Source organism: Ranitomeya imitator, chromosome 1, assembly GCF_032444005.1.
Source record: "Ranitomeya imitator isolate aRanImi1 chromosome 1, aRanImi1.pri, whole genome shotgun sequence".
In the NCBI taxonomy this organism is placed as follows: Eukaryota; Metazoa; Chordata; class Amphibia; order Anura; family Dendrobatidae; genus Ranitomeya; species Ranitomeya imitator.
The window spans coordinates 1,145,315,512-1,145,326,332 of NC_091282.1; the positions used below are offsets into that span (position 1 = coordinate 1,145,315,512).

General features: G+C 49.7%; 1 protein-coding gene across 1 annotated transcript in view; it reads left to right on the forward strand.

The window, feature by feature from the left end:
• Positions 1-10,821, forward strand: part of WDR19 (WD repeat domain 19) — a 116,414-nt gene that overhangs the window by 79,873 nt on the left and 25,720 nt on the right. Inside the window, exons 26-27 of the mRNA XM_069744594.1 lie at positions 6,973-7,097; positions 7,666-7,778. Of these exons, the coding sequence (XP_069600695.1) occupies positions 6,973-7,097; positions 7,666-7,778 (238 nt within the window). The remainder of the gene's footprint in view (positions 1-6,972; positions 7,098-7,665; positions 7,779-10,821) is intronic.

The window sequence follows — 10,821 nt, forward strand, 5'->3', positions numbered from 1 at the left end:
ACCAGGCTCTAATCCAGGCCCCGGCTTCGGTCGGGGCCTGGACCTTTTCCGCCGGTCACCGGGGGCTAATTTAGGCCCCGGCTTCTGTCGGGGCCTAGTGCGGCGTTTTGGCCCCGCCCCCATCCTCTTTCCGGCGGGTCTTTCTCCCGCGTTTTCCCCCTTCTCTCCGGCGCTTTGCCCCAGCCACTCCCTGGCCTAGGCACAGACCGCGCCGCAGTGACTCTAGCCCCCGCTCTCTCCGTCGGGTGGGCTAGCCTTGCGGGGCCTCCACGCCGCGGCTTCCATTCCCGACGGCCACCGGGAGCTAATTTAGGCCCCGGCTTCGGTCGGGGCCTAGTGTGGCGTTATGGCTCCGCCCCCGTCCTCTTTCCGGCGGGCTTTTCTCCCGCGTCTTCCCCTCTCTCCTCTCCGGCGCTTAGCCCCGCCCACTCCTCTTGGCCTCAGCACAGACTGCGGCCGGCGCCATCTTTGTACTCTCAATCATGCAGCTTCAGCGCCGGCTGCTTTCGGCGCTTCTTGGCTCATGCTGCGGACTTCAGAGTGCGGGGCCTTACACCACTCCCGGCGTGTGGACCCAGCGGTGATTTCTTACAGGACCTGCCTTCCCTGCCGATCTCCTCCTACAGCCGAAGCTATCCACAGGACATCTTCCGTGAGTAGCTCTGCACTGCAGACCAATACCCTTCCTCTGCTTTAGTCAGGCACCTTTTGTGCTCTCCTGTAAGGGCAGGTTCCCCTTAGGTCAGTCCTCTCCCACCTGTCAGGACTGCAGCGATCCCACATCATTCTGGGCTCCCCCCTCTGCCCGGAGAGAGTGAGGACCCTATCCCAGGGTGGGCTTCCTCTCTGTCTCAATCTGTGGCGGATCTCACCAGGGTATCCCAGACCCCGGTGTCCGTTCTGGATAGATTGTCCTGGCAGACCTCCGCAGTAGCCAGCGGGTCACAAGTAGCCCCGTCTGAGCCTACCAGGATAGGCCTTAAAGAGGTCCAGACCGGAGCGCCATTGCGACTCCTCTTCCCGTTCCATCTCGCCTCACGGCCCATTTCAGCGGTCAGCTTCTTCCCAATCCTCTCCCGAGTCAGGCGAGGCGTTTTCGGACGCACCTTCAGAGGGACGTTTTGGAGCTGCATTCTGACCAAATCGCTAACATGAGGGATATGGTTCAGAGCCTCATTGGAGCAATCAACCAGACCCGTGGCATCAAAGATCCCTCTACGGAACGCGCGGATCAGGCGGTTTCGTTTAGACGGTCGAAGCCACCTTCCAAGGTCTTCGCTTCTCACCCTGAATTCGAGAAGGCCCTGACGAGAGAAAAAGAGAATCCGACCAGCCGCTTTCAGAGAGGAAAGCGCCTTGGCGTTTTTTATATCCCTTTTCTCTGGAGCTCACCGCTTATTGGACTCTGTCCTCCAACACGGTCCTCCCGCTATCTGGCGGAGCATCTCTGAAAGATTCTAACTATAGAGTCAGAATCCTTTGCGAGCTCAGCTTTCGAATCGGCTGCGTCTATTTTTGCCCGGCCATTGCTTATACTTGGGTTTCATTATCCATATCCAAAGGTCACACAACTCCGTCGGAGCATTCTGGACAGGGCCCTCCTGGACAGCTGGCGGAGCTTGCCAACCAGTTTTCTCATGCGGGTGAATACTTGGTCTCCGCTTCCCTGGATGCCGCGTCTTTTGCGGCTCAGGTGTCCAGCAATGCCGTTGCCATCCGTCAGTCCGTTTGGCTCAAGGCCTGACAGGCGGATTTGTCTTCAAAAAGTCCCTTACCAGCCTGCCTTTTTCAGTGTTCACGTCGCTTTGGTTCTAAGTTGGGCCAAATCATTACGACGCTACCGGGGGGCACAAGTCTACACCTCGTCGCCCCCCTCCTAGACGGCAATTTCGGTCCTTTCGGCCTTTACGTCACTTCGTGGCGTCAAACTCCTTTTCCCCGCAGCAACAGAGGCCACAGGCACATCAAGAGTAGAAGACTGTTTCCTTTAGACCACACGCCTTCCTGGCGCTCCCGCTACTCCCAGGGTAGATCCTCCAGGGCTAGGACTGGAGGATCCACCTCGGCATGACTCACAGCAAGACGCCAGCCCACTTCCCAGGATGGGCGGTTTTCCCTTCTTCAGGGATGTCTGGATCCCCTCAGCAGAGGACGCATGGGTCAGGGAAGTTGTATCCTCGGGATACAAAATAGAGTTCGTTTCACAACTCAGGGATCGTTTCTTCGGATCCCGACCCCAAGAGTCCCCGTTCTAGTTCCGGGTTTTCTTCGCAGCCACCGCTTCTCTCCTCAAAGCCGGAGTAATAGTTCCCGTCCCAGAAAAAGAACGGTTCACTGGTTGCTATTCCAATCTTTTGTGGTACTGAAAGAAGAAGAAGAAGAAAAGAAGAAGAAAAAAAAAAAAAGCAAGTTTCGTCCCATTCTGGATCTCAAATTGCTGAACTGGAGAGTTTGTCTGAGACTCTTAAGGATGGATTCCCATCGTTCAGTAATTGCTTCCATGGAGGTTCGAGAACTTTTGTGTTCCATAGAAATTCAGGACGCCTACCTTCATGTCTCGATTTTCCCGGGACATCACAGATTCCTGTGCTTTGTGGTGCTCCAGGACCATTTTCAGTTCTTCACCCTGCCGTTCATTCTCGCAACCGCTTCCAGGGTTTGCACGAAGACCATGGCGGCGCTGATAGCCATCTTGATGGTCAGAGGCTTATTATTTTTTTCTGTACCTCGGCGACATCCTCTTCTAGGCTCCGTCCCCCTTTTTCTCAGGCTCACCAGAGCCTGTCCATCGTCCTCTACACCCTAGTCCGCTTCGGGTGGCTTGTCAACATGAAGAAATCCTGTCTTGTTGCTTCCCAGCGCCTCGTTTTTCGGGGCATGCTCTTCGACACTCGTCAGACCAAAGTCTTCCTTCCCGAGGACAAGAGATCCATCCTTCGTCGGGATGTACCCTTGCTTTAGGGTCCTCGGCTTCCCTTCTTCTGATCGCCCATGAAGTTTCTGGGCAGGATGGTAGTGACGTTCGAAGCAATCCCCTTTGCCCAATTTCACTCTCAACCTCTTTAGCAGGCCATTCTGTCACAGTGGGACAGGGCTGTCTTGTCCCTGGATCGTCCTATCCGACTCTCTTCCCGAGTCAAGGGTCCCTCAGCTGGTGGCTGACGTCACCTCTCATCTCCCAGGGCATGTCCTTCCTTCCAGTTCTTTGGCAAGTGGTGACGACGGACGCCAGCCTGCTTGGCTGGGGCGCTGTGTTTCGCCATCTGACTGCTTGGGGTCGTTGGTCGGCGCAGGAGTCTCTTCCGCAGATCAACATCCTCGAGCTTCGGGCCATCTTTCTCTTCCCTCGTCACTAGGGAAGGATTCTCAGGGGTCTACAATGCCATGGAGGTGGCATATGTCAATCATAAAGGGGGGACTCGGAGCTCCTTGGCCGAGGTATCCAAGATCCTCCTCTGGGCAGAGGCAATGGTTCTGGTGATATCCACGGTGCATATCCCCGGCACGGACAGTTGGGCCGCCGACTTCCGCAGCTGCGAGGGTCTCGCGGCAGGGTTATGGTCCTTGCATCAGGAGGTCATCCATCAGATTTGTCTTCGATGGGGGACTCCGGACGTGGACCTCTCTGCGTCCCGAAGGAACAGGAAGGTTCCTTTGGTTCGTCTCCAGATCTCGCGACCCTCCCGCGTGGGCGTCTACGCTTTGGCCTCCAGGGTCTGATCTGCCACCCGAATTATCGGTCGCTCAGTTTACGGCATGGCTGTGGACTCCACAGTTATAAGAGCGTCTGGCCTTTCGTCCCGGTCGAGTCACACTACAATCCAGGCTAGGAAGCCTTCGTTGTCTTCCAGGTTCTACTATCGTACCCGGAAGACTTTCGTTCATGCGAGCCCAACCGCTTTTCACCTATGTCCTTTTCCCTGCCTTCCATTTGGTTCTCCTTCAGGCAGGACTGGATTCGGGCTTCGCTCTCAATTCCCTAAAGGGCCAGGTTCCTGCGCTCTTCTTCCCTTTAAGAAGACATTATCTTCTCAGCCACAGGTTAAGACCTTCCTTCAAGGAGTAGCCCACGCTGTCCCTCCGTACAGGGCCTCTGTGGATTCATGGGATTTAAAGGTTGTGTTGGTTGTTCTTAGGGGTTTCCCCTTTGAGCCTCTCAGGGAGTTTTTCCCTGTCAGTTCTATCTCGGAAGGTGGCTTTTCTCAGGTCCATCGCTTCGATCCGCCGCGTTTTTGAGTTGGCGGCCATTTCTTGCCGACCTCCTTTCTTGATTTTCCACAAGGACAAGGTGGTCCCAGGCCTCCGCCTTCCTTCATTTCACGAGGTGGTTTTCATCTTTCCACCTCAACGAGGACATCGTTCTACCTGCCTTTGTCCAGCTCCGAATCATCCTCTGGAGCGATAGTGGAACAGGCTGGACCTCGTCAGGGCAGTGAGTTTCTCGCTGGCTAGCACGGCCGCTTTCCGAAAGATGGATTCTCTGTTCGCCATCCCTGATGGCGTGCGTAGAGGCCTGCCGGCTTCCAAGGCGACTATTGCTCGCTCGATTAGAACGGCAATTTTGGGAGCTTACCGGGTCAAGAACAGAGTGCCCCCTCCTGAGATAAAGGCTCACTCTACCCGGGCAGTCGGCGCTTCCAGTGCGGTACGTCACAGGGCTTTCGCCGACAGCTTTGCAAAGCGGCAACCTGGTCTTCCATCCACATGTTTTCGCCAAACTACGGCAGACTCCAGCCTGGGCAGAAGGATCCTGCAGGCGGCAGTGGTGAGTCCTCGGACCTGATGGAAGTATGTTTTTCCCACCCCAGGGACTGCTTTGGGACGTCCCATGGTTCCTGTGTCCCCCAATGAAAGGCGATAGAGAAAACAGGATTTTTGGTTGCTTACCGTAAAATCTGTTTCTTGGAGCCTTCATTGGGGGACACAGCACCCTCCCAAGTTGAACAGCTCTGTTTACTGTATACTTTTGAGTTGTATGAACACTCTTTGAGTGTTTGAAACTGTTAATCTATGGAGCGCCGTGGAATTTGTTGGCGCTGTGTAGATAAAGTTTATTATTATTATATTATTATTATTCTTTCTCTTTTACACGTTACTTCTCCTACTGCTTTCTCACTAACTGAATATCCTACTTCCTGTCGGTAGGGTGTATACTGCAGAGGAGGAGCTAACTTTTTAATTTGCATAGTGTCAGCCTCCTAGTGTCAGCAGCATACACCCATGGTTCCTGTGTCCCCCAATGAAGGCTCCGAGAAACAGATTTTACGGTAAGCAACCAAAAATCCTGTTTTTTATGGATATCTTTGAGAAATGGCTTTCTTTTTGCCACTCTTCCATAAAGGCCAGATTTGTGCAGTGTACGACCGATTGTTGTCCTATGGACAGACTGTCCCACCTTAGCTGTAGATCTCTGCAGTTCATCCAGAGTGATCATGGGCCTCTTGGCTGCATCTCTGATCAGTCTTCTCGATGTTTGAGATGAAAGTTTAGAGGGACGGCCGGGTCTTGGTAGATTTGCAGTGGTATGATACTTCTTCCATTTCAATATGATCGTTTGCACAGTGCTCCTTGGGATGTTTAAAGTTTTGGAAATCATTTTGTATCCAAATCCTGCTTTAAACCTATCCATAACAGTATCACGGACCTGCCTGTTGTGATCCTTGGTCTTCATGATGCTCTCTGTGCTTCGAACAGAACCCTGAGACTATCACAGAGCAGGTGCATTTATACGGAGACTTGATTACACACAGGTGGATTATATTTATCATCATTAGGCATTTAGGACAACATTGGATCATTCAGAGATCCACTATGAACTTCTGGAGTGAGTAAAGGGGCCGAATAATATTGCAAACCCCACTTTTCAGTTTTTGATTTTCCACAAAAATTTAAAATAACCAATAAATTTCATTCAACTTCACAATTGTGTTCCCCTTGTTGATTCTTCACCAAAAATGTACATTTGGTATCTTTATGTTTGAAGCATGATATGTGGGAAAAGGTTGAAAAGTTCCAGGTAGCCGAATACTTTCCCAAGGCACTGTAACTCCTTGGCGTATACCTATTTACTGTAGAGGCTGGAAAACAACTTCCCGTTTAGCACCAATGTTGGTGATATATAAAGTGTGGGACAGAGGGGAGAATTGCAGATTTGGTCGCACAGTCCTGCTGCTGGGGGGCTGCTCCGAGTGGGAAGAGAGTGATATTCATACTATGGACCAAATCCAATCTGGGAAGATTTTGAAGAATTTTGAGCAGTTGCAAAGTGAATTTAACTGATCTCATTGCCAATTCTAAATTTCTACATCCCGGACATGGCTAACAGCTCAGCGCAAGACTAAAGACCTGGCCAAATGGCAGAACCTCGTGGTTATATGGGTGCCGGGAAGGAACGACGAGAGGCCTTACTTCTAATCTGTATAAACGACAGCTAACTTCTTACCTAAAGTTCCCTCCTACTATTAAAACTCAGTGTGAGGCCGATGAGGGAGTGATACTGGAGGATCAGGGGACGCCATGTTAGGTTTTACACCGCTTCTTTCCCTTTCCGAGGCTCAAAGGTTGTCGCGATTGTATTTGATTCACAGAAAATATAGAACTCCACAATATCTACATTAGATTGGCGCAACGCAAAAGTCTACCTGCCGAGATGTGCGTTACCTAATGCCGCCTCATACTAATATGGAAATGTCATATATTAGACAGAAGAAGCTCTGTAATCGTCCTATATCAACACTGCTCCAGGACTGTTTAGAAAGGGAGGGGGTTATCATCTTTTCTGTTTTTTTGTATGTGATTTATTTGCGGATATACATATACAGTACATATATATATATATATATATATATATATATATGTGTATATATATATATATATATATATATATATATATATATATATATATATATATACACACACACACGGAAATCCTTTTAATGTTCATTTTCTGTATTTTTTACATTTATTTCTAAGGTTTTTCCTTCGCCTTGGAGACTATGGTTCAGCCATCCAGTTTTTAGTATTGTCCAAGTGCAACAATGAAGCTTTCCAGCTGGCCCAGCAGCACAACCAGATGGAAATCTATGCTGATGTTATAGGTATGACCTGCTAACAGGTGGAGGTCCGCTGCAATGTGAAATGTGCCGTATGCAAGTTAGATACATTCTGTGTAGTGGTGAATGCAGATTTAATGTTACACCTTACTGTGGGAGAACCGCAGATACCAGATTTTGTGTGTTTCTTATATAGAAAGTGTTCATGGACAATGTGTTTGTTAGATAAATGTAGAATCTGTTAGGGTATGTACAGAAGATCCAGAACTGGCAGTGCATGTCCACTTTGTCCAAAGCGCTGCCGTCTATTGAGCGCAGGTGAATCCGCTTGTATTCACTGATCTTTGCGGATTTACCGCGTCCAATACATACTATTGGGTGACACTTATAGCTTCTCCATAAGATAAATAGGCATGCTGCGGTCTGGAGAGACGCACCGCATGTCTGTCTCCGCCGGTGAGCCGCGGGCGTCTCTGGGTGCATAGTGAGCACGGGATTTCTTAAAATCCCATCCACTATTCTGTAACATCTGGATGCAGCAATTATTGATCGTGTGCACATATCCTCAGTATTTGTGTGCGCTGATCTGACCTGAATGTGCCTTTCTCCTCAGGGTCTGAGAACACCAGTAATGAAGATTATCAGAGTATCGCACTTTACTTCGAGGGAGAGAAGAAACATTATCAAGCTGGGAAGTTTTTTTTGCTTTGTGGTCAACATGCAAGGGTAGGAGAAAGCCGTACCTAGAGGTTATCTCCTCACATACATAAATTGTAATCTACCAGTCCAGGGTAATTTTGTATTTCACCACCGAGTGTTATCAGTAATATGCGTTCCCTGTGTATAGTAAAATACTTACCGGTCTTGTACTGCTTCCAGTGCCGCTCCGCCATCCTGTGACCGCAGCTCTGACCGGCTGGAAATGACTGCTAACTATCCCTATCTCTCTTAGGCTGGAGCCACACCAGCGTATGGCATCGGATGCCATGTGCTAATGACCCTCGGCTCCATCTCTGCTGTGAGCGGAAGCCAAATATCAATGCTCTGTGCTCCGAGCCTCTCGCGTGACAGGATCAGAGCACAGCTGCGGAGGAGATGGAGAAAGTCATTTCTCCATCTCCTCTGCTGCCGGCGTCTGCGGGAATCGTACTGCAGTCGGGTGATATCTGAGTGCAGTGCGATGTTTCACTCACACCCATAGACTTGTATGGGTGTGAGTGAGTCGAATCTCGCTGCCAATCGCACCATGCTGCCAATGTTCTTTCATGCCTAATCAGTATGAGAAAATGATCACAGATCTGAGCTGCCCCATAGCATAACACTGGGCCGAGCACTATGCATTGTTTTATCATATAGCACTCCGCCGCTGGCCTTAATGTAAGTCTATAAGAGCCTCATTCTCATAGACTCACATTGAGAAATGACTTCCGGTTCACCCAGTAAATACTGGAGCGATCCAGCAGATCACAATGTGCAAAAGAGAACTGGAGCGGCACGGGAAGAGCGGAAGACGGTGGCCAGTAAGTATTTTACTACATGCAGGAAATATACATACATTAGTAGCATGGGGTGAAATGAAAAAAATACCCTGGTGGCGAAGTACTTTAAGGTGAAGTTCATACTGGGTGTTTTTGCCGCGTGCTTTTATGCTTTTTTTATGTTAATTTTCAGCTGCGTATTACAGTATCAGCAAAGCCAATGAGAGTTCAGAAATCTCATGCACACACATTGTTTTTTTTTGGATCAGGATTTTGAGCTTTGCATGGTTTTTTGCACAATGGAGCGTGTCACGTCTTTTGGCGTTTTCCCACCCATTGAAATGAATGAGTGGTGAAAAAACACTGATAAAAACATACCAAAAATGCAGGTATCAGGTTTTGCTGCATTTTTTGTGTCAAAACTGGATTCTAGAATAGACCTTTTTTTTCAACACTAAACTTTATCGGCATGCACAAGAGACAAATCTAGCATGCCAAAAACACAGCAAAAACTGCACAACAATATCCTTAAGAAAAATCAAGGGAAACCTGTTTATTTTCTGTAGCTTCTTTCCTGCCAAGAGATCAGGTTTTGCTGCAGAAAATCAATGCAGAACAAACGCCTAATGTGAACTTACCCTAAGTCTAGACTAGGCTGGAAGGTTTACGGCTTAAGCCCAGATCTTCTTACAACTTCGTGTCATCTACGGTGCAGTTCTGTGGAGGATAAATTGTAGAAAATTGACACTAGGCTGCTGCAGTGAATGTACGGACTTACTGTAGATCAGGGCTCCCCAACCTGTAGCTCGGGAGCCACATGTGGCTCGCGGTCCCATGAATTGTGGCTCGCGACTGTCTGCCAACTTGTTGCATTAGGTCCAGGTCTAGCAAACAGGTATGAAGAGCACATCTCAAAATGGTGAATTTTGTGAGTAGCCCTGCACAGTGCAGATCTGGATGCACATTTACTGGTCTTTGGGGTTTAGAGATGTTTTAGGTATGGTACACTGGAGGTTAGTACTACATGTTAGAGGAGGTGATCAAAGCCAGATGTGACAGTGTGTTGGGAGTCCTTGCTGGGAGAAAACTGAATGGGGGGGGTATTGTGGGAACCTCTAGACCTCAGTCTACTGCTTTGGAGTGATTTCTGTGGAAAAGCTTTGGTTATCATTATACCTGTAATGGGGGCTTTGGTTGGCACTACTTTGAAGGGGGTGGGAGCTGGATGTGGCTCACGACCCTCTCTCAGTGCTGGATGTGGCTCACGACCCTCTCTCTTAGCTGAATGTGGCTCTCAAGATCAGAAAGGTTGGGGACCACTGCTGTAGATATAGCTGTGGGACAGACTGATGCACTGTGCCATTTTTTTTTCCTTTGCTTCATTCTACCTAAAATGAAATGTGAAGCATCTTTAATAATAGCCCTCATTTTCCATCTCATTTTGTGTACACAGCTCCTATGCGGAATATCTTTCTTTCTCGCTTCACTGGGGGACACAGGTAACCATGGGTGTATGCTGCTGTCGCTAGGAGGCTGACACTATGCAAATAAAGAAGAAGTAACTCCTCCCCGGCAGTATACACCCTCCGACAGGCACCAGGCAACTCAATTTTTGCTTATTATCTGTAGGAGGCGGACCTGGATCTAACCCCAGATCCGCTCTAGTTTTTTCTTTCAGGGTTTGTGTGTATGTATTAATCCTTCCCCCTTTTTATTTCAGATGCTTCTCTCGGGGTTACAGGGTGCAGTTCTCTCACCCGGATTCCCCACAGCAAGCGACCGAGAGAGCAGTGTGGTTTCACCCACATCGCACCCTCTCGGTTCCGTTGGGCAGGACTTCGAGCTCATGTCACCCTGGGGTGTTCATGGCTCGCTATCGGTGGCCAGTCCTTGCCCTTTTTTCCCCCCTCATCCCTCTCCTCGGAGTGGGCTGAGAGGAAGACGGTGGTCACTTCCATTGACCTTCTCCCCCTGTTTAGGGGTTGACGCCGTCTTCTGCGCCGAAGTTCATGGCGCGGGAAGGAGGACTTCATTCCCAGGACCCTCTCCACGAACAAGTGCTCCTGACGCGTTCCTCATCCTCAGGTAGGGGATCTTCAATCAACATGGCCTCCCGGGCAAACCACAAGGTTCCCGTGTACGTTTCCAGATCTCGGGATCCGATGGCCGTCGGATGCGACGCTCTCGTGATCTCATGGGCCCAGATCCAGATGCCCTATCTGTTCCCACCCCTCCCCTTGATCCCAAGGGTCGTAAAAAAGATCAAGTCAGAAGGGGTCCCCGTACTCTTG